We start from the raw sequence: 24,694 nt of genomic DNA on the forward strand, positions 1-24,694 counted from the left end.
CTTGTTGGCCCTTGGGAAGGAGCAGGTGGATGGGAGATCTCTCTGCCTTTCAAACAGATTAATAAAAATAAATCTCACCTAAATCTTCTGGGTTTTTTTTTTTTTTGAGCTTTTCATTCCACTCAATGTAATCTCTCGTTATCCAATCAACTTTCACTGTTTGACCTTAATATGAAATGCTAATACTGACATTCACAGTAAAATGATTACTTCCAAGATGTATATTATTTGTGCTATTTCTTCTCCAAAGCTATTATTAAGACTAAAAATAAGGATAAAATGAAAACATATAATACTTTGCACAATCAACTGTAATGACTAATTCATACCAACAAACTATGAAAGCAGTAAATCTGTATACTTTGTACAATAAATAAAATATAAACATAAAATGCCTCAATATATAGATTTACACATCCAAAATCCAGGACATATATAAAATATATATCTCCAAAATTTGCTGAAATACTATAAACTACTATTGATTTCATAACATATATATTTCAGTATATAAATATATATTTTTTAATAGTATAGATCTCTGAGATAATTTTCATGGTGCTAGCATGGAGAGTAACTTTATACACTGAGAATTTCAGTAATTAACTGCAATCACTAATCCAAAGGAAGGGCAGGACTAGAATAACAAAGAAAAATGCCTTAGTTGTGGCCAAAGTACCACTGTGAGAAGTATGAAGTGCAGTGTTGTGTTGCTGTGTCGGTGTTAACACTGAAAACCCAAGGGCACGTCAACCCTTCCACATCTCTGGGCAGCCACGCTGCAGAACAGCCAGGGCCAACCTAAGGGCCACATTACTCACATAAAGATCACTTCAGAAACTACCTTCTGACACAGCATGTGGGCAAACAGGTCTCCCAAACTGATGGTTAGACTGCTTCTCCATATTTCAAAGGCTGTCTGGTCATAAACCTCTCCCCTACATGGAAACACTGGACAAACCGGTAACTCGGGGGTGATGGAGACATAATTGAAGACATGTCTTCCCCAGTTCAAAGGGGAGGGCAAGTCCCAGAGAGGCTGAAAAACACTTTGCTGGAGAAGCCACTTCCAGGGCAGGCATCCAGTGGTTTACCACACCTATGTCTGCCTCTTCAGTAACTTCTACACAGGTACATTAATTATTTTATTTTTGTTTTCTTTTGGTTTTTGGATTTTTTTAATTTCTTTTTTGTTTTGTTTGTTTCACATTAATTATTTAATGAGAAGTTATTTAAGAACTGAATTAAGTGAAAAGCTTAAGTCATTTTGAATCAGCTTGAGAAAACGCGTCCATTCACAAAGTCAGTGAGCAGAGTTTTCACATCTACATCTGCCATTATGCTAGGACTGGTGCGGCGCCCAAGTGCTTGGGGCAATCTCTTAGACTCAGGCTTGAATGATGCACCCAGTAAACAACGCAGGTTGAGTTAATTCTGTTATTGATGCCTGTTCTTTCACAAAGAATATTTCTGAAGAAGTTAAGGAGAGTGGTTGATAAATGTAAATTAATCTGCATTAACATCTTCTAGCGAACCCATGCCACACAATCACGGCGACAGAGCATTTTAGTTTCAAATTTTAACCTTTCAATAAACTGTGATCTGTGCAGTTGAGGGGAGAGCAAATGGATGTGATTGAATTGTTTAAAAATATTAAACACAGAAAGACTTGAATCATTCAACCACTGCTGATTCACTGATGTTTATTTTCTGTTTCTTCTTTTTGGACTCTTTCTTCTTCTCGGTGATTAACAGCAGTCCAAAATGTTATTTTTTTGAGGACCTGCTGCAGAAGTTTAGGAGGTAATAAAGATATCTGGCTTTTCAAAACAACAGCATTTTTACCAATGCAGTCAAGACATGACCTGTAGATAAAACAAAACAGAATGATTAATTTTTGAACAAAAATTTAAAAATTAAAAGAATTGTAAAAATTGGACATTGAAATAGTTCTGCTTTGCATTGTTTTCATTAATGGTACATGATAATGCTTAAAGACTGTATCTGACCAGAATTCAATGGAAACAGAAAATACAAGTTACCAAACATAATGTTCTTTAAGTGGGAAAGATCCAGTTTAACTGCAAAACAGACCATTCTAATATACAACCTTCTTTACATTTGAGTTAGCTCAGCATCCATTCAGCCTTCTCTCTGAATTGTCACTTTTTCCTCCCCTGCTTCAAACATCTTCCACCCAGTTTTACACCAGGTGACAAGCTGGTCCCATATGCCTTTCTTAGATGACTGTGCTGGGTTTGCATGTCGGACACAATGAATGTCCACCAGAACAGATGAGAGAGAGGAACAGAGCAGCAACACAGACCAGCAGGAGAGCATTCCCGCCCCAGAGGGTCACGGGGTGTGGTTCCCTCTGATTCCACAAAGAGGTGGTATCTTCCAAATACAACTCCACTCTGATTCTTTGAAATGGGTCTAAAACCAAAAGAAACTAAACTATCAAAAATCATCTATTTCAATGGAAATGCTTTAATTAATACAGACACATCTCTGGAACAATTTTTAAAAACAGCTTATTTAATGTTCCTGTGTTAACTTTAGTCATCATTCTGGCAGGCACTCACACAGCAGACAGCTACTTTTCTCCACCCTTCTCAGAGGCTTTTTCTCCCTGCCCTGTGACAACTCTGAATAAACAGTGAGGGCTGAAATGTTCACAGGTGTACCAGTACAAACAAATGCTCTGAGTCCTACATCTGCTGCCAATTGACTCCAGCAGTCTGGTGACACACTAGTTCCTGTGGGACCTGTGCAATGAAGGGAAGGTTGGCCAAGATGGCCTCTGCTGTTACTGTTTGCTAAGTGAGTCAAAGGCTCTTTCTCAGCGTGCACCACACACTACCTTACTGCCTTAAGAGCAGGAAACCCATCACAGAGGAAAGTTCTATCCTATTCAAGGAGATTATCAGTTTCGCAAAATAATAGTAATAATAGAGTGCCATAAAGGCTGGGATTGAGTAAGTGAAATTCCCATGGCACAGAAAAGGCTCTGAGGGAATCCAACAGGAAGAACCATTATGGCAATCTCAACAAGCTAGGCAAACTCGACAAACCTAATAAGCCAAAGTATCCCAAATACAAGTGCTAAGCTTACACAGCCCTGGGTATGCGCATGCTCTTCTAGGGCAGAGTGTAGAAACCAGGACACTGCAATTCATAGTGTCAACGCGATGAAACAGCTTTGGGGTTAAAAAATTCTTGCATATCATGTATTACACACATAAGTATAGTATATCACATATTATTTAGACACCTTGTAATTTCCATAAAATTAAAATGTGAAAAAAATACTGCGAATTCAGCACATACAGTATGGTTTCCATTACCAGATGAACTAAAAGTGATTTTACAAACAAAAGTGTGACACTATTGTGTAATTTTAAAAATGATATGGATATATAATTAAATACCAACAAATTTAATTGTGCTCCAGAAAGATGTAAACATTTTTTCTCAAGCCATAAACAATCTGAAAAATACTATAATTCTTCCCCGAAATGAGGATGAAACTGCCAAATATTCCTAGCTATAAATGTAAAACCACTGAATGTGCTTACCTGAGCAGTGAGTAAGGCTGTGTTTGAAAAATCAATAAATCATTGCAGTGACCCTATTAAACATAGAAAAACCTTATCAAAACTTGTACCAGAAATTATGGAGCATTAACAATAGTTTATTTTATAAATGCAAAATAAATTCTATTAAGCAGCAATCTCTCCAGCTGTTACACACACTTGTGTGTGCACACAAACATGCACTTGTAGACACCTAGGTATGTGGTTACCAATATTCAATGACCAAAGTTTCACCTAAAAAATAGGCTACAGAGGGGTGGGCTCTAAGGCACAACAGACTAATTCTCCCACTTTAAGTGCCAACATCATGCACGGATGTCAGAGCGTGTTCTAGCTGCTCCACTTCTTATTTTTTTTTTAAAGATTTATTTTATTTTTATTGGAAAGGCTGATATACAGAGAGGAGAGACAGAGAGGAAGATCTTCAGTCCGATGATTCACTCCCTAGGCAGCCGCAACGGCTGGAGCTGAGCCAATCCGAAGCCAGGAGCCTCTTCGGGTCTCCCACGCGGGTGCAGGGTCCCAAAGCTTTGGGCCGTCCTCAACTGCTTTCCCGGGCCACAAGCGGGAGCTGGAAGGGAAGTGGGGCTGCCAGGATTAGAACTGGCGCCCATATGGGATCCCGGGCGTGCAAGGCAAGGACCTTAACCACTGCACCATCACGGCGGGCCCCTTCTTATTTTTTTTTTTTTTTATTAAAAAGTAATTTATTTGAAAGGCAGGGTTAGAGAGAGAAAGATACAAAGAAATAGTTTTTATCCATTGATTCATTCTCCAAATGGCCACAATAGCCATAGCTGGACCAAACCAAAGTCAGAAGCCTGGAAGTCCACTGAGGTGGGTGGCCCATGTATTTGGACCATTTTTCTTTGTTTTCCTAAGTACATTAGCTGGGAACTGGATCAGAAACAGGAGACCTGGGACTCTAACCAGGCCTCATATAGGACACCAGTGTCCAGGATACAGTTGCTCTACTTCCAATCTAGCTCCCTACTTAGGACCTGGGGAAGCAGAGGAGGATGGCACAAGGCTTTCCGACCCTGCACTTGCATGAGATCCAGAACAAGCGCCTGGCTCCTGGCTTCAGATCAGCTCAGCTCTAAATATTGCAGCCATTTGGGGAGTGAATCAGTGGATGAAAAATCTTTTCTTCTCTGTCTCTCCTTCTTTCTGTACATCTGCCTTTCCAACAAAAATAAGCACATCTTATTTTTTTTAAAGACTACATAACTGCCATTTTAAAGGCCAAAATCATGGTCTTCCCTAAAAATAATGGGGCAAAGCTGGTAAGAGTCATGACGTTCAATTGTTTCTTGTTAAGTAAACAGATGTTTTCTTCCAAGTGACCGTTATTTTAGAGTCCTCCCTTTACGATTTCTGTTTTATCAAATGGTACCAGGATTCTGTGAGAATTCTTAAGCATCAGCATTGGGCATTGAGGAGGGCAGGTAGCTGTGTTGTCACCTGGGACATTTGCATCCCATTTCAAAGGGCCTGGTTGCTTCTCCAGTTACTCAGCTTCTGATCCAGCTTCCTGGGTGTACAGGTGACGGTTCAAGCACCTGGGGCTCTTCAACCCACCTAAGAGAGCTGGACTGAGTTCTGGGTTTCTGGTTTAACTCTGGGCCAGCCCTGGATATTGAAGGCATTTGAAGATTAAATCGCCAGACAGAAGATTGCTTTTTCTCTTTTAGAAAAATGAAAAAAAAAAAAGAAAAAATTTAGAAATCAGCATCTGGAAGACTTTTTCAGATACGTCTCTCATTTAAAAGTGAATACAGTAGGTGGATAGCTGAATATTCTTCTTTTTTTTTTTTTAAGATTTATTTATTTGGAAGTCAGAGTTACAGAGAGGGAAAATATACAGATCTTCTGTTCATTGGTTTATTCTCCAAATGGCCCAATGGCCAGAGCTGGGCCAAACTGAAGCCAGGACCTCCCATACAGGTAGCTGGGGCTTGAACACTTGGGCTGTCCTCTGCTGCTTTCCCAGGCTGTTAGGAGGGAGCTGGATCAGAAGCAGAGCAGCAGGGACTTGAATCCACATCCACATGAGATGTTGGCATCTTAGCCAAAGGCTTTATTTGCTATATTGTTTTTAAATCAATAAAATGTATTGAGAGGCACAATTAGAAAGAAGAGGAACAGAAAGATTGATGGAAAACAGAAATCTCACATTTGCACTCTCTCTCTTCAAATGGCCACAATAGCTACAGTGGCCAAGCCTGGAGCAAAGGCTGAAACTGGGAGTTAAGAGTTAGGACCAGGGAGCCAAGAGCTGGAAATGCAGTCCTGGGCTCCTACATGAGCAGCAGAAACTCAATGACTTAAACTATCAAGTAGCATTTTAAAAAAAATATTTAATTAATTTACTTTTACTGGAAAGGCAGATACACAGAGAAGGAGATACAGAAAAATCTTCCATCCACTGGCTTACTCCCAAAGTGGCCACAACGACTGGAACTAAGCTGATCCAAAGCTATGCACCAGGAGGCTCTCTGAGGTCTCCCACATGGGTGCAGCGTTCCAAGGCCGTGGGCTGTCCTTGACTGCTTCCCCAGGTCACAAGCAGGGAGCTGGAAGGGAAGTGGAACAGCCAGGATATAAACTGGTGCCCATTTGGGATCCTGGAGCATGCAAGGCAAGGACTTTAGCCACTAGGCTATGTGCCAGGCCCAAAGCTGTGTTTTTAAACTTATTTCAGAGTTCTCCATTCTGTACAGAAGCTCTGAAGACAAAACTATACCTAGAGCTGACAGGCAGCCAGGATTCTCTGGGTTGCACTCTGTATTTGAGCTCAGGTGGGCCGACCATGCCACAACATTGAAGGCCCTGGCCAGTTCACTGCTCTCTGCTCTTGTATGTCCTAGTAGACCATAATAACCCCTGAACTCCTGTCCCAGTGGGTATGGAATAGGAGTCCAGCCACCCTACCCTGAATTTCTACAATTGCGAAGGGTGGAAGAACAAAATTCATCAAATGCTACTGTGCATTGCTTTGATCTTTCTGACATTCAGAGAGAGAGACAGCAAGCGTTTCCACTGACAGTCCATCTCCAAAACCCTGCCATGGTTGCACCTGGAAGAAGAAACTCAATGCAGTCCCCCGTGGGTGGCGGAAGCTTAATGACTTGAGCCATTACTGTTGCATCCCAGAGTCTACACTACCAAGAAGATGGAATCAAAAGCCAGAGCTGGATGCTGAAATCCAGTACCCTGACACAGGCATCAAAACCACCAGACTTGGGCCCATCGTGGTGGCGCAGTGGTTAAGGTCCTCGCCTTGCACGCCCAGGATCCCATATGGGCACTGGTTCTAACCCCAGCAGCCCCGCTTCCCTTCCAGCTCCCCGCCTGTGGCCTGGGAAAAGAGTCGAGGTCGGCCCAAAGCTTTGGGACCCTGCACCCGCGTGGGAGACCCTAAAGAGGCTCCTGGCTTCGGATCGGCATAGTATCGGCCGTTGCGCTCACTTGGGGAGTGAATTATCAGATGGAAGATCTTCCTCTCTGTCTCTCCTCTCTGTATATCCGCCTTTCCAATAAAAAATAATAATAATAAAAAAAATCTTAAAAAAAAAACCCACCAGACTTAATAACTACCCCTAAAGCTACACTGCTTTAAACTCAAACAGATGCAGGAAATAAAACACTTCAAGGGTTCGGCATAGTGTGGTAACGGGTAAAGCAACCGACTGTGATACCAGATCTATGGTACCACAAGTGCAGGTTTATGGTTCAGCTGCTGCACTCTGATCCAGCTCCCTGTATATGGCCTGGGAAAGCAGTGAAGCATGGCTCAAGTCTTTGGGCTCCAGCTCCTACTTTGGAGCCCGGGACGAAAACTCCTCTTGGTTTTGTACATTTTGGGAGTGAACTGGCAGAGGGAAGATTTCTCTCATCGCTCTCTCATTGTAATCCTGTCTTTCAAGTAAAACAATTTGAAACTGTACTTTAATGATTTCAACAAAATGATTTTGTCTTTGCAGGGAGAAAACAGTGAATAATATTAAGAAGGAATGAAAAAATAGCTTCAACAGAATCAGTGATCTAGTTCTTAAATTAGTTTGTAAACTTCATAGATAACTGTTGACGTGCTTAACAGACACATTATATTTCTTCACATGTATTGCATACCACATATAAATATCTCACTTGAATAAAATTACAATATCCACACTATGGTGAAGTTTAAAGGAAAAAAAAGAATAAGAAGTCATCCATTAAAGACTCTTTTTGGGGCCAATGTGATGGCTCAACTGGCTGATCCTCCACTTTGCAGTTCAGCACTCCATACAGGCACCAGTTAGTGTCCTGGCTGCTCCACTTCCCATCCAGCTCCCTGTTTGTGGCCTGGGAAGACAGCAGTGGATTGCCCAAAGCATTGGTACCCTGGACTCATGTGGGAGACGCAGAAGCAGCTTCTAGCTCCTGGCTTTGGCTCAGCTGAGCACTGGTTATTGCAGCCACTTGGGGAGTGAAACAGTGGAAGGAAGATCTTTCTCTTCGCCTCTCTTCTCTGTGAATGTCTTTCCAATAAAAATAAAATAAATTACATATTTCTTTAAAAAGATATTCTTTTTAACAACGCGGCTAATGAAATTAAAGATCCATCCTGTTTTGTAAACCCAGTGTCCTCATGTGTTTCACAAAAGGCACCTGCTCTGAAGATCAATCACTCTATGGCACAGATTTCCTGCCCTCTCATGTTTTATAAAACTAGAATATTAACATTCTTGTTCAATAGCCATTAATTTGAAGAACATTGCTTCTCAAAGGAAATACTTAGATTTTCTTACTGTGTCCAAGGAAAGTAAATCATCTTTGCTTCCACCAAATACCATTATTTCATTTTCTTTTCCCAAACAGGCTGTGTGCCATAACCTATGATTGAGAGTTGTAAGTGAAATACTGTCAATGAAGGAACGATTCATTACATACAAACTGATTCTAAACTGTATACTCTACAATTCAATCCATTTCAAAAGAGGCATGACTGAACTTGAACCTTTATCATATCCTCAAATGGTGATATTTTAAAGATTCCTTCAGAGTTCACTAAATCATATCATCCCAATTAAGATGACTCTAGCAATTCTTTTTTATCCCCAACTATTTCCTAAGCCTTCTAACTCATAATATTACCTATGAATTAAAAAGTAACTGATCAACTTATCCTGAAGCCAGCACCTCTGCAAGCTTCCTTACTTTTGGCCTGGTTACCACTGTCACTGCTTTTCCTGCTTTCTGTTCTCCACAGCCCAGCAAATCCAGCTGGGCATTCCTTTCACGTTTCTGCTGTCACACTGATCACAGCCCTGGATGCACTCCACCACATGTCCCCAGTTTTTCTGTTTCTAACTGCCCTTTCACCATCACATAGAACTACTTACTAATATTTTTCAAATATTATATTTAACCATGGAAATTTACAGCTCAATAACCGCCTATGCCATTAACAAGTATTTTTTCCCAGCTTGATAGCTATAATCAACTGTTCTTTTTCCTATCAAGCCTCATTTCTCACCTCTTCCCAAATGAGACCTCTACTCAGCTTTGCATCTCTTAAGGGAAAAGCTTGTATCCATCTCTAAACTTTTATTTGCCTTTCATTAAGGCTTAGAGAATAATTATCTTAGAATAAGCCCTAAAATCAGGCCTACCCTCATCCCAGGATATATCATCCCAGTTTAGTCCTCTTTCTCATGGATATACCCATTTCACACTTTCTTAGCTTGCAGCTTGAGACCAACCACTCTGCATACTCCTTTTCTTGTTTCATAGTCTTCTGGCTAACTAAGACAACTGGGAGGTCTCACACTATCACAGTGGTGTGCTGGAACCGGCTCATTGGCTGCTTTAGCTCCATGTTCAGCGAGATCACCTCAGTCGCCCAAAATGGGTGATGCTGGAGGGAGTCACGCCTCCAACAGGCAAAAGCTATGCATTGCAGCTTTTATTTCTCCCTGGAGAGAGATTTTCAACTATTTACCAGCACATTACTGGCACTTGAGTATGCGAATTTTATGCTTCTCCTTAAAAATATCTCCTTTTGAGTACCCACAAGGTACCCTAAAACTAGAAAGTTCAGCAAAACATAATAAACATAATTTATTCAATAATTATTACATCTACATCTTTTTGTAGCATAGAGCATCCACTGTTCTTTGGTAAATGTTCTAATAGTTCTAATATTTATCTCCAATTACACCTTATTTACCAAGAGAAATTTTACAATGTTCAATACTTCCAGAGGCTCTAACTCTGAGAAAGATGTACATGGAAATTCCTCCCTTTCAGAGGATACATCAGAAATTTCACAGTTACTGCTTTTACTCTATGAGCACTTTGATTACTTTTCTTAGTAAGCCCCAACATTTACACATGATCATTTATTTTATTTCATGTAACTTGTTTTTAATACAGTTAGTTCATTTAAGTTCCACAAATGCAAATAGTTAGGATTATGCACAATTTATTAAATACTCTCCTCAGACACCCATGCACACATTCAATGACAAATGCACTTTGGACTCAGATTAAAACTGAGTTATTAGACATAGTGTTGGTGAAATACTCTGCCCAATTCTCCAAATCATATGTTAGAACCTAAACTGATCTGAATTGTCAGCGAGAACCCAGACTAGTGGTGGGGGTGGGGCTGGAGACTGGGTAAATTGGGTAGAATACACTGCACACCCTTATGGAAAAGAACAGCACAGTTCCCTGGGGAGCAGGGGATATGTAACCTTGGCCGTCTGAGTGGGATCTGACTGTATTTAAGGCTTTATCTACCAACTTGTGACAGACACATCCACCAGGATCCCTGCCAACTACCGGGTATCAGATATGGCTGCACAGGTGTGTGTGTGTGTGGTATGGTGTGTGGTATGTGATGTGTGTGTTTTTCCCCAAATAAGCCTGGTTGTGTCAAAGAGGTGGCCTGGAGGAAAGAGTGCTACTGCGGAACAGTGGTTCTCCGTCAGGGATGATTCTCAAGGGGACACCTGATGCTGTCTGCAGAAATGTCTGGTGGACACAAGAACAGGTGGTGCCATTCGTGTGTAGGTAAGAAACCAGTGAGGCTGTTCAACATCTTCACATGCCTACTGCAAAGAGGGACTGCCCCAAGATACTGACAGGTTCTAACAGGAGAATTGTGCAGCTAACACTTCAAATAATGACTCATGAAATTTTGCATTAAACACATTTGATCTTAACCAAATCATAATTTTCATTAAAAATTAGAATACGTAAATACACATTTATGCTCTCCTTACACTCAACTGTACCCCACCTGTTCTCCTCCTCACCTCATACCTGAAGATAGATCTGCCTCTGTCTTATCTGCCTGAGGGAAACTCTGGCCTTGGTTTCGTCACCGAAGAATACTGGACAGCCTCCCCTGCCTTGGTCTTGGTGACAGCTAGCTTGCAACCTGCTGTTTTTCTACAGTCTGAGTTTATGTCCTCTCACAGCTGCTCTAAACTTATCACCTAAACATTCTAACAAAGCATATTATTGACATCACACATCAGCTGAATCAAATAAAATTTCTTTACACAGCTCTACTTCTAACTGGTATATTATTGATTATAGTTGTGTTGCTCTAGTTACTTATTACAGGTTGAAAAAGAACAGAAGCATTTAAAAGGTAAACATTTTGTTTCTATAATTAATGCATTCATTTCAACTAAACAAAAAACCTGGTAGAATCTGAGAGACTATCTAGTCCAGCATGGTTATTTCACAAAGACATGAATGCTAAATTTCTTTAAGTGGCTTTTCAAAGCCAACGTGCTACATAATAGCTGAGCAAGGACTAGAAGTTTGGTCTCCTAGATCTTAAGACAAAACTGCTTAAATTAAAAACAAATACATATATCAAAAAAAATTGCTAAAATATCACATTTAATCAATTTTTATACACAAAAATATATAAATCATGCATATAATTATGATAAACTCTTATGAATACTTTGCATATCCATGGAGGTAAATATAACAAAATATAAATATTTTCAGGTCTTTCTCAAATAAATTACTTGTTATTATAATTTATAATTGTTATAAATTTATGATTGCTATTATAAATAACAAAAATATATATCATTAAATTGATTTTATACTAGGGTAATCTATAGTAAAAAAAATTCTAAAATACATGACATAAAAAGAATAAAATGTATTATTAGTCATAATAATAATATACAAAATCTAAATTTCCTATGAAGATAATTTCATTAACTAGTCAAACTTCAAAAAATAACAATTACAGTATTAACAGTTTTCTTTAAAATCTAATGAGTATGCTGTTTTCACAAATTTAATACTATAACACTTTTTTTTCAAAAAGTTTACATTAATAAATATTATCAGTTAACAATAAAAATATGCCATCTAATGCCTTTTTCATTACTTGTAACTTTTAAAAACTATAAATTACTATTAAAGTCAGCTTCATTCTTATCTACTTATTAAAACCTAATATTTTAAAAGACATTATAAAAGACTTTAAATTATCTTAGCTTTTGCACATTTATCAAGCAAAATAATGCATTTACCTAAAAGAACATTTTCAAATATGTAAATACGAAAAAAAAATTGAATAATATCTAGCAGTCAGATTAAATCAAAATGATGAATTGACATCAAACTCATTTGAAAGCTATACTTCTTGATGGTTTATAATATGGTTAAATACTATACATTTACAGGCGTATCTTAATACTTTAAAACTCTTAACTATTTCATTATCTGTCAATTTCTAGACTTACCTGGGTCTTGTTTTAGGTAAATACACAAGCTGTTTCCAACAATTTGTTATGCTATTATAAATCCAACCATCACCTGCATGATGACAGTTCAGAAACTGAGATTAGGAATATAATTTGAAGCATTTTCCAAGTTGGTAAGGTTATAATCAAATGACTACCTCTTGTGTGCATGCATATTTTGCCATAAACCTCTATAAAAGCATCAACTCCCACATATTTCCAGATGAAAACACTATCATGATTTTCCCACACGCACTCTTAATCTTCAGTTTGTTTCATTCTTGGTGTTGAATCATTCTAAATTAACTCCTAGAGTCTATCAACTTCCCCACACATACGTAAGCAAGCATTGCTGGGAAAAAAATACCGGACATTCTAAACCTAACTACAGTCAAAAAACTAAAAACAATTCCTTGGTATTCCTGTAAAATCTTAAACTGAATCCTCAGGGAAGAAACTAAGAGTGAGGACATCTAAGTTACCACAGATGTGATCACAACCAGCAAAAAGGAATGAACTGGACCTCATGAAGATACGGCATTAATAATCCTTGATGAAACTTACAGATATGAGTTTTGGTTATTTAGAGAATCTCTTTTAACTTAAAAAAAAAATCTCACAAACCAGGGGAGCATGATCATCTGCAGGAATAACTGACACCCCCAGAACCCTGCTGCTTCTTCAGGGATCTCCGTAGCCTGTCTGTGGCCAGCAGCCTGGCGAAGGCACTGCGCACGCTCGGTAAAGCTTTGTTGAAATCCAAATAGTTGTTTCCAGATTCTATGATACACAATGCTTCTTAAGGAAGCTTTTCTAACCATAGAAAGTGCCTCCATTACGAAAACGCATTTAACACATCTAAGGGGTGGAAGTTCTTGGTTATCTGTTTAGCTCTGATGCCACAATTCAGTCACTTAAGAAAACTGCCAGGACAAGACACACAGTTGTTGAGATACACACTGATAAGAGGTTTTATTTGTTTGAATTCCAGGTAAGCATATTCCCTGACATAATTTTGAAACAAAGAAAGCCAGGGGCCTTCCCATTTTACATTGCCAGAATCTTCCAGAGAAGGGCGCTCTCCTCACTCCAATCCCAGTCAATGGGATAACTGTCCAGATAAAAATTCCAGAGGCCCCAGAATCACAGAATATGAGAATGGACAGTGGCTTCAGTTCACCCAGGTCTGACCCCCCCTTCCTCTCTCCCTCTCTGGGAAACAGGAGGCCATGGAGAGCAAAGCACATGCGAGGCCAGAGGTGTCCGTCTCTCCTTATAATTTTTATCACAAGCATCTTAGAGGGGGCAGAGGCAAACAAATACAATAGGAAAAAAGAAGGCCTTCTTCACCACAAGTATGAGGTAGAGTTAAGAAAAAGCAGTGAGATAATGACAACAGACTAAAATCAAGTGACTTACTTAATGGAATATTATCTGCGCTTAGTCCACCAAATAGAAAAAGCTTATCATCAGATATGGGTGTTAAGGTGTGCCAGGACCGATGTTTTGGGCTTTCTCCATTAGCAGAAATCCTGTGGTCAGGGGAAGAGAGTTAAAATGTAGGTTCTACGTGAATCAAGCAACAGGTGAGAGATACTCTGAGCTCATAATGGAAAGAAATTGCCCTCACTGCTTTGAACACAAGTTCAATTTACAAATCCCACCTTGATGAACATTTAATAAACATTCTCAAATTCTTGGATGAATGAAAACAATTTGTTTCCATGGGACGTAGAGTCCAACATGTCCCAGAACACAGAATGACAGTGAAAACACCTCCTCGGGGAACGGCCACTTCATTTCTGTTGCATAAGCAACAGCCTTCTCTGGCTTTTCAGTACACTTGTGTTTATGATTTCAAATATTACTGCTGTTTTACAATGACTTTGTATTTCTAGGCACTTTCCCCAAGGATAAGGGTCTTGCTGCAGTTTTGCTGTTATTTTTCTCTGGACAATTTTTTGAAGTAGAACCTTTCCTTGAAAATGCTAGCTATCTTCTGGCGACCGGAAGAGTTTGGGCAGTGTTCAGCATGGGATTGGGCAAAGGGAGCCCCTGCAGTGCGGTGGCTGTGGAGGGTGTCCCAGCCAGGCTGACTCAATGCTGGGGACTCAGGCCAAAGTCACTGCTGCTAGGTGGTGACCGAGTCCTAGGTTTGGGTGGCCAGCGCACCAAGGGGTGACAGGCTCTGCCTGATGGCTGCCTGGTGGAAAGCTCTGAGGGTTTTTAGGGTATATAATTGCTGCCTAGGGACATCCATGGATAAGGCCAGTGTGAGTGTAGATGAGAGAGTAATTCTGAGTGATTCCCAGCAACAAAGTCACAGAACTTTCTGGCAAGGGTGAGGACTGAGACACGGTGGTTTGGAGGAAAGAGTCCCTAAGAGCCATTGGGCCAGACAAATTCACCAGCCCACATGGGAATCCTGAGATGGGCTGTTAGTGTAGAGCATCACAGACTGCCACACACCAGTCCACAGAAAAGCTACCGCTGGGGGCCTGTCTGGAAGAGCTGGGTGCCAGTACCTGACTGAGTGGTAGAACAGGGGACAGTCACACAAGGCAGGGTAAAAACACCAACCAGCACACAAGAAAACCAGGTCTGGGGGTAAATTCTTTTTTTTTTTTTTTTTTAAGAATTACTTTTTTTTTTTTTTTTGGAAAGGCAGATGTACAGAGAGGAGGAGAGACAGAGAGGACAATCTTCTGTCTGATGATTCACTCCACAAGTGACCACAAAGGCTGGTGCTGCACCAATCTGAAACCAGGAGCCAGGAACCAGAAACTTCCTTCTGGGTCTCCCATGCGAGTGCAGGGGCCCAATGCTCTGTGCCATTCTCGACTGCTTTCCCAGGTCACAAGCAGGGAGCTGGATGGGAAGTGGAGCTGCTAGGATTAGAACCCTAAGGCGAGGACCTTAACCACTACCCTATTGCACCGGGCCCAGGGGGTAGATTCTGTAGAGGAAGTGTGGACCAAACCCCGTGGAAATACAAGTACTGCTGGTTAGCTCACCAGATGGAATGGCGATGGGATGAGCTAGGTGTGACCATGGAACCTACCATCACTTAAGGGTAAAGGAACCCACAACAGTCTGGGAAGGTCAAGGCAGTAGCACCTGAATGTGCATCCTAAAATAAGATGTAGGGTGGGCTGAGCTGCAACTGGAAGGGGACAGACAGGACAGGGCTGAACAAACTTCAACTCACAAGATAGAAATCAGGATAGAGCACAGGACATGCCGAACTAGGCTCTTACACCGACTGGTCTGCATGAGCCAGGGATACTAGGCCACAGCACCAAAGGCAAAGGTTGAGACAGATGAGGGGTTATAACCCAACGTGGTCAGAGTAACCACTGGCACTTGCATAATCTAGGTCCCGGAAGAGACCTGGTTGGGGAGCTGTAAAAGTATACCCTTGTGGGCCCGGTACTATAGTGTAACAGTTAAAGTCCTCACCATGAAAGCACTGGGATCTCATATGGGTGCTGGTTTTAATCCCAGCGGCCCTGCTTCCCATCCAGCTCCCTGCTTGTGGCCTGGGAATGCAGTCAAGGACTGCCCAAGACTTTCCAATAAATAAATCTGCCTTTTCAATAAATAAATAAATAAATAAATAAATCCTAAAAAAAAAGTACACCCTTGCTAGGTTGGGGTTCCCCTGGTGAGTGCATGAGTCAGACTGTGGGTTGCATTCTGGTCTGGATATGGCTGCAATCTCCCTTGGCACAAGTGTGGACTGCGGCTGGGCACTCCTAACCAGGCTAGACACCAGCACCACCTTATGCTCTGGAGAACCTGGGTAGATACAGGATGGACTAGGCTAGGTCTCTGCCCCTACTGAGCCATGTGTCAGCAGTGTCTGGGTATGGACCAGCCTTGGCTGGGCTGAAACATCCAGGAGTAAGAACTGGAATGGACTGAAGGCCAGCAAGGAAAGACCACTCTCTGTTCCTACCAGGACAGGAGGTGGGCTTAGCAGGGCTGGCCCATGGACCCACCAGTATGCACAAGATCTGGCATAGGGAGAGGTTCTGATGGAGGAGCTTGGTAAACTCCTCTGTCTGGACACAGTCCCTACAGGTGAGTGCAAGAACCACGATAGGGAGCAACTCAGACCAGGCCAGAGAAAGATACCCACAGGCATACACTTATTATAGGTTGGGGGCAGCTCAGGCTGAACCAGTTTACACCACCCACTGGCGAATCTGAATAGCAGAACAGAGTGTGGGTTGGGCCAGGTCGGTTGCGACAAAAACCAGTGTACTATACGGAATGCCAAGGCAAGGTGAGCCGTACCAGACTGGGCAGCAGAGCCCAAAAACAGCACACGTGAGAACCAGGGAGGAAGGTAGCAAAGCTGGTAGGGGGAAAGTGGGCTCCCCTGCTGGACAATCACTCCCACTGGAGAGCGTGAGTTCAGATGGGGGCAGACCAGACCAGGCAGGGCTACAACACCTGTGGACCAGGCTGCAGCTCCCACTGGTTTGCGTGAGGGCCGAGTATGAAGTGGGCAGGATCAGGCTGGACTGCAACAACCACTGGTTCGTGTGGAAGACAGGGCTGGAGACAGAAGTGACCCAGCAATTGCAACGACCAGCATGTATATAAGCTGATTGGGCAACGGACGGTGCTGGACCCTGTACTGGCAAGCACACACAAGAATCAGGTCTGGGAAAGCTCAGACAAAGTTTCTTTGGAGATCCCTCCAATTGAACTGCCGATCTCAGAAACCCAACCATGAAGAGACCACATCAGCCAATGGATTCTGAAGAGATTTCATTGTGCTTGGAACAGTGAGATTGGCAGCAATCCAGAACTGTTGAACTATCAAAACTGCTTGAGCAGGACCCTCGGAGTCCCCCATTGCAGACCTGGGATGGGTCGGAGAGTGGGTGGGGCTTCTCCCTTTGTTTCACTTCTGAACCCAGATAGATACAGGGGAGAAAATGATGATATTAGGGCACGGCGGCGTGGCCTAGCAGCTAAAGTCCTCACCTAGAATGCACCGGGATCCCATATGGGTGCCGGTTCTAATCCCAGCAGCTCCACTTCCCATCCAGCTCCCTGCTTGTGGCCTGGGAAAGCAGTCAAGGATGGCCCAAGGCCTTGTGACCCTGCACCTGTGTGGGAGACCTGGAAGAGGTTCCTGGATCCTGGCTTAGCATCGGCCATTGCGCTCACTTGGGGAGTGAATCATCGGACGAAAGATCTTCCTCTATGTCTCTCCTCCTCTCTGTATATCTGACTTTCCAATAAATAAATAAATCTTAAAAAAAAAAGAAAGAAAATGATGATATTAGTGTGGAAACAATGGTCTTACCCACTTTCCTGTAGCCATTGACCCTTTGTGCCATAATCAACTATGTCAGAAAAAAAAGAAAAGAAAATGCTAGCTACACTAGTTTCAAAACAAACATAAGCACACCATTCTGTTCCTAGTATTAAGTTTACAAAAGAATATTGCATGTCTCAAAAAAAAATGATTAATAAAAACATGCTAAAACCAAAAAAAAAAAAAAAAAACCAAAAAAAAAAAACTTTCTCCTCTGGTAGACTCCAGAACGGCATTAGCAATTTTTGGAAGATGCAAATTATTTTTTTCTAAATGAAAATATTTTTTAAAAATCAATTATAAGAAACAGTTTGGTTATAAAATATTGAACAACTGCAAAAAAAAATTTTAAAAGAGTGCTAATAAGAAAAATAATCATAATTTTATGTACCTTTCACCTTTTAAGTCCTTAACCACTATAGTTTAATGTACATATAAAATATTTATTTAAAAATCTGTAAATAGGATCTTACACTCAGTCCCACAATCTTTTTTTTTAAAAGAGATTTATTTATTTTATTGGAAAGGCAGATGTAAAGAGAAGAGGAGAGACAGAGAGGAAGATCTTCCATCTGATGATTCACTCCCCAAGTGGCCACAATGGCCAGTGCTGCGCCAATCTGAAGCCAAGAGCCAGGAACTTCTTTCCGGGTCCCCCACGTGGGTGCAGGGTCCCAATGCTCTGTGCCATTCTCGACTGCTTTCCCAGGCTACAGGCAGGGGGCTGGATGGGAAAGTGGAGCTGCTGAGATTAGAACCGGCACCTATCTGGGATCCTGGTGTGTTCAAGGTGAGGACCTTAACCATTACGTTATCGTGCTGGGCCCCATCCCCCCACAACCTTTTTTATACCCAACTGACATTTTGTGGAATTTTTTCAACAAATATAGTTCCCTCATATAATGAAAAGATAGAATGGCTGGCATTGTAGTATAACAAGTCAAGCTGCTACCTATGAGCTGGCAACCCCTCTGGGAGCTGATTAGAGTCCTGGCTACTCCACTTCCTATCCATGTGCTAATGCTCCTGGAAAACAATAAAGGATGGGCCGAAGTGCTTGGTCCCCTGCACCTACGTGGGAGACTCAGAGGAAGCTCCAGGCTCCTGGCTTGGATCAAGCACAGGCTGAGCCACTATGGCCATTTGGGAAGTGAATCAATGATGGAAGAGCTCTGTCTCCCTTTACAAAATTTTTTGAAATAAAAAAAATACATTTTTAAAAAATATACGATACATGCAGTACTAACATCTCATATAGGCACTGATTAAAGCCGTGCTACTCGCTTCCTGATTCAGCTCCCTGCTAGAGGATCAGCTCTGGCCACAGCACCTGTTTGGGGAGTGACCTGCCACATGGAAGATCTCTTTCTCTCCCCTTCTCTCTGCAACTCTGACTTTTAAATTAGATACATAAATCTAACTATGTGTCTATCAATATCTGTCTACTTATCTTTTTGTATATAAATATATTTGCATGTAATAAGCACAAATGTATGTATATAAATATTTATTAAATAGAAAATTTTTATATTATAAATATAATATAAATTAATATAATATGGATAAAATAATCATAGACTATGAAACTAGATATATAAGTTACATAATTGTTATATGTAAATCATATATAACATTTGTAAAATGTATTTTTCATATATTTATTAACAACGCCAGCATATGGATTATCTTTTTCTTACTAGTATTCTTGCTTTCTTTAGATATATGTTTTTAAAGATTTATTTATTTTTATTACAAAGTCAGATACACAGAGAGGAGGAGAAACAGAGAAGATCTTCCATCTGATGATTCACTCCCCAAGTGACCATAATGGCCAGTGCTGCGCCAAGCCAGGAGCCAGGAACTTTCAGGTCTCTCATGTGGATGCAGGGTCCCAAGGCTCCGTGCCATTCTCGACTGCTTTCCCAGGTCACAGGCAGGAAGCTGGATGGGAAGTGGAGCAGCCGGGATTAGAACCAGTGCCCATATTGCATCCTGGAGCATTGAAGACAAGAGGACCTTAAGTGCTACGCTATCATGCCAGGTCCATCAAGTCAACTTTTCAAGATAATGTTTATATTTTCTTCTTATACGTTCAAAGCTTTGTTTTTAATGATGTACAAATTTTGGAATAATACATAGCTTGTACTCCATCTCACTACATGGATACCCAAATTGGTAATTAAACAGGAAGTGTCTTCAAAAAGTACATAAAAAATGTTCATTATGAAAACATGCATGGGTTTCAAAATTTTTTGCACTCACTGATGTTTCAATTTCACTTTCTCATGATCTGAAGTATCTTTATTTGCTTATTTTATTTTAAAATATATATTTTGGGGCCCGGCGCGGTGGCGCAAGTGGTTAAGGTCCTCGCCTAGCACGCCCGGGATCCCATATGGGTGCCGGTTCTAGTCCCGGCAGCCCCGCTTCCCTTCCAGCTCCCTGCCTGTGGCCTGGGAAGGCAGTCGAGGACGGCCCAAAGCTTTGGGACCCTGCACCCGCGTGGGAGACCCGGAAGAGGCTCCTGGCTTCGGATCGGCATAGTATCTGCCCGTTGCGCTCACTTGGGGAGTGAATCATCGGACGGAAGATCTTCCTCTCTGTCTCTCCTCTCTGTATATCCGCCTTTCCAATGAGAAAATAATAAAAAAAAAATAAATAAAATATATATTTTGAGCCATAAATAAAGTGCAATTTTCATCTATTTCCCCTAAGGTGATCCTAATCCATTACTCCTTCATCTCTTCTACTGAACAGTATGCTGGAGAGTACTTAATATAAACACATGATCAACTTTCAAATGATAGTATTTTCACGCATACAGTTTGTTAAGAAACAAACTCTAGGGTCTGGCACCATGGCCTAGCAGGTAGAGTCCTTGCTTTGCATGCACTGGTATCTCATAGGGGTGCTGGTTCTAATCCTGGCAGGCCTGCTTATGGCCTGGGAAAGCAGCAATCGAGGAAGGCCCAAAGCGTTGGAATCCTGTACCCATGTGGGAGACATGGAGGAAGTTCCTGAATGGAAGATCTTCCTCTCTGTCTCTCCTCCTCTCTGTATATCTGACTTTGTAATAAAAATAAAAAATAATTCTTTTAAAAAAAGAAACAAACTCTATGTAAATCTGTATATTCCTTGTTTAGCCATCAAACTGAAGCAAGAAAAAAAACTGTTTTGATTTTGGGGTGCCAGACTTGGATTGTGCCCATCCCTTTTTCACAAATGCCTGCAGATTCAAACGTACTTGGACTTTCAACTTACCTTCCAGACCAAGTCCAGGTGTCTAAGTTTAGGTAGTGCAAATCATTCATCCTAGTTTGCTAAAACAAAAGTGAGTTAAAGTGGTCATTCTTTTATATTTCTTATTGGCTAAATTTTGGGGTTATTGACTGTTTCCATTTTACTTATCATCAGAAGTTTAAGTAAAAAAACAATGTGAAACATTAACAAATTTAACACAGTGCTCCTGAGTATGTGTCAAATGGGAAATGAATCCATGGGTTTGTATTACTAGCATTTAGATGATGAAAATCAAACATTTCTGATACTGCAATGAAGCAAAGGATTTTTCCTCAAGAACACGTGACTTACAACCATTTGTGATTGCTTGTTGCATGGTCTATTTTGGAAAGAGCAGATGAATAAAAACTAAGAAATGTCATTTTACTCTCTAGATTATTTGAACACTCAATTAGTTGTTCCACAAATCAGAGGATAAGTTCTTATAAGAAAACTCAAACATAAAAATACCATTTAATTAAGACCACTGACCAAAACACGTCCGCCAAAGACATAACCCTTATTTCCAAGAACTGCACACGTGTGCGCGGCTCGTGGCTGTGGTGGAACTCCACCCTGTAAGCAGAGATCAGAAGAGAGCAAAGACTTGTAACAGTTATAATAAAGTCACATTCGCACACTCAGAGCAAAACACACCTTACCACTAAGTTCATTAAAAATCCTAATGGAAAAGCACATTACAAATGCCAGTAAGTATAGACAAATATTGTTCTGCAAGAATGAAAGTTTTTCCCCTGATCTTCACTTTGTTCTTCTTAAATGCTTGAAATCATCAGCAAATTAAGATTTCCTGTACATCTGTACATTTTCATTTGAAATGCATGAACTTAAAAATCTCTCTCTTACACACACACACATAGTTAACAGCAAGAGTGAGCACCAGACAACGATGCCATGATTTCAAACTCTATAACATGAAATATGACCCTAAGACTCAGTGTCTCAAGCTCAGAACTTCACTTTTGGCGTATCTTTTACTGAAACTCTTTCTGTAAAAAATATTTTGTGCATTTAAAGGCAAAAAGACAGGCAAAGACATCCCATCTGCTGGCTCACTCCTCAAGTGCCTGAAGCGGACAGGGTTGTGCCCAGGTTGCAGCCAGCAGCCCAGAACTCCACCTGCATCTCCCAGTGGTTAGTGGGAACCCAACCTCCCGAGTTACGAGTTACGCATCACCTGCTGCCTTGGGGGTCTTCACTAACAGGAAGCTGGATCAGAAGTTGAGCCAAGACCAGGACCCAAGCCCACACTCCCGTATGGAATGTGGGTGTCCCAGGCAGCAGCTTAATCTCTGTGCGAAATCCCTCCCGCCTTGAGCTCTTCACCTTCTTCAAGTTTTACCGTCAATAAATGTAAATCTTTTTTCAGACAAACTTTTAATTCTAGTAAAACGAGTATAACGGGTAGATGAATGGATGAAATTTGAAGGAAGAATTTTCTGCCGAATTTTCTGCCGAAATCTGCTCCTGGTGAGTGCCTTGCAACAGATGTTGTATGCCAACTGAAAGAACATTCCAGTTCAGCAACTACTCAGGTGTAAATAATTGTGCTGAAGTAAACCTGATAAGCAGTAATTTAGATAATTATTCACAGAGCACTTAAATGAGAGAGAAGACTGAAGTGTTCTGGTTCGGACCACTCCAAGCAAAACAAAATGTTTATTATTACCCATTCCTGATCTGAAACATTGGAAGAATTCTTCTACCATATTCATATTTATCTTGAAACAAAATCAGATTTCTCCTTTCTTATTTTTGAAATGTGATGTTTCACAGACATTCAAAACTTTGGAGGAATCAGAATTCAAATAGTTTAAAACCAACCAACCAACCCAGACATTTGCATTTGTCTGCGACCGTAACCACATAACTAACATAGAATGCTACTTGTTTGAAACACTGAGACTCAAGCATCACCACCACAACTATTACTGTTCTCACAGAGGCAAAACCCTCATGTAGGAAAACATTATCAACGCTTTCCAGCTTAGCGGTAAAACACCAAGTGGCGGAAAGTACACAATTATTTTTGACACAATTAGCATAGCACATGCCTGCAACGAAGGAACTATGACTGGATATTAACTGTACTACTGCAACGATGTGAAGGAATCCACCATGGGGGGAGGGGATGGGGAAGAGCTGGGGGAATCCCAGAGCCTATCAAATTGTGTAAAAAAAAAAAAAAAAAAAGATGTTGTCTAGGGTCCAGCACAGTGGCCTAGCAGCTAAAGTCTTCACCTTGAACGTGCCAGGATCCATTATGGGCGCCGGTTCTAGTCCCAGCAGCCCTGTTTTCCATCCAGCTCCCTGCTCGTGACCTGGGAAAGCAATTGAGTACAGTCCAAGGCCTTGGGACCCTGCACCCAAGTGGGAAAGCCAGAAGAAGCTCCTGGATCCGGATTCATGCAACACCAGCCATTGCAGCTACTTGGGGAGTGAATCACTGGATGGAAAATCTTCCTCTCTGTCTCTCCTCCTCTCTGTATATCTGCTTTTCCAATAAAAATGAATAAATCTTAAAAAAAAAAAAGATGTTGTCTAGTAAATCTTAGCTGACCTGAAGAAAATGTGTCATTGATGAAAAGAAGTGTTGGTGGGCATTCAGGAGGATTCTGTGATGACAAACCCTATTACTAATATCCAAGTCACCTGCTACAAAGTAGATGTCAAATGTATCAATGAAAACAAAAGTATAGGGCCCGGCGCGGTGGCGCAAGTGGTTAAGTCCTCGCCTTGCAACCCCGGGATCCCATATGGGCGCCGGTTCTAATCCCGGCAGCCCCGCTTCCCTTCCAGCTCCCTGCTTGTGGCCTGGGAAAGCAGTGGAGGACGGCCCAAAGCTTTGGGAACCTGCACCCGTGCGGGAGACCCGGAAGAGGCTCCTGGCTTCGGATCGGCATAGTATCGGCCCGTTGCGCTCACTTGGGGAGTGAATCATCGGACGGAAGATCTTCCTCTCTCTCTCTCCTCTCTCTGTATATCCGCCTTTCCAATGAAAAAATAATAAAAATAAATCTTTAAAAAAAAAGAAAACAAAAGTATACAGTTAACTTTTTGCAACACTTACTTTAATTTCTGGTTGAAACCAAGTTTGTGTCTTTGTGTCAAACACGTGGACATCATTATGCCATCCCCAGAATATCTGTTCTTCCTGAAACAGAAATGTTTAAGTGCTTGAAAGTTTTTATTTTTTTTTTTTTTTTACGATTAAAAGTTTAAAGAGTTTTTCTTTCTTTCTTTGGGGACAGAACTAGAGACAGAACATGTTCCCATGCACTGAAGCCCAGAGCAGGGAAGGCAACCCGGCGTCCTGTAAGGACCTCATCACTTGTGCTACCAACTGCTGCCTCCCAGGCTCTGCATTAGAGGGAACCCAAAACCAGGAGCTGGAACGGAGAATGGAAACAAGGCAAGACCAAATGCCTCCCTCCATTGTTAAGAGTTTAATGCATATTTACTGGCACAAAAAAACATGTCTTCTCAAAAAGGGAATCAAGCATCCCTTTGCTCAAAGCTGGTGCCTCAGTGTGTGGGACGAAGGCCAGCTGCAGCAGCATCTGGCAACTTCTCTTCTCACACCACTACCTGCAGTGCTTTGTTGGCAAATTTTTGAATTCTCCTGGAGAACTGACTTTTAGAATTGCAAAGGAAAGAATGATAGGTGCATTTTGAAATGTTTCCATAAA

At 41.3% G+C, this 24,694-nt stretch overlaps 1 protein-coding gene across 1 annotated transcript in view; it reads right to left on the bottom strand.

The window, feature by feature from the left end:
• Positions 1-1,214: 1,214 nt before the first annotated feature.
• The window catches only part of KLHDC1 (kelch domain containing 1), a 40,297-nt gene continuing 16,817 nt past the window's right edge, over positions 1,215-24,694 (bottom strand). Inside the window, exons 6-13 of the mRNA XM_040969416.1 lie at positions 24,076-24,159; positions 21,477-21,560; positions 20,967-21,025; positions 13,790-13,902; positions 12,371-12,443; positions 8,393-8,477; positions 3,579-3,631; positions 1,215-1,865 (exon numbers count right to left, since the gene is read on the bottom strand). Of these exons, the coding sequence (XP_040825350.1) occupies positions 1,694-1,865; positions 3,579-3,631; positions 8,393-8,477; positions 12,371-12,443; positions 13,790-13,902; positions 20,967-21,025; positions 21,477-21,560; positions 24,076-24,159 (723 nt within the window). The 3' untranslated portion in view covers positions 1,215-1,693. The remainder of the gene's footprint in view (positions 1,866-3,578; positions 3,632-8,392; positions 8,478-12,370; positions 12,444-13,789; positions 13,903-20,966; positions 21,026-21,476; positions 21,561-24,075; positions 24,160-24,694) is intronic.

The sequence above is a fragment of the Ochotona curzoniae genome, unplaced genomic scaffold (assembly GCF_017591425.1).
Source record: "Ochotona curzoniae isolate NIBS_2020 unplaced genomic scaffold, NIBS_Ocur_1.0 scaffold_4701, whole genome shotgun sequence".
NCBI lineage: Eukaryota > Metazoa > Chordata > Mammalia > Lagomorpha > Ochotonidae > Ochotona > Ochotona curzoniae.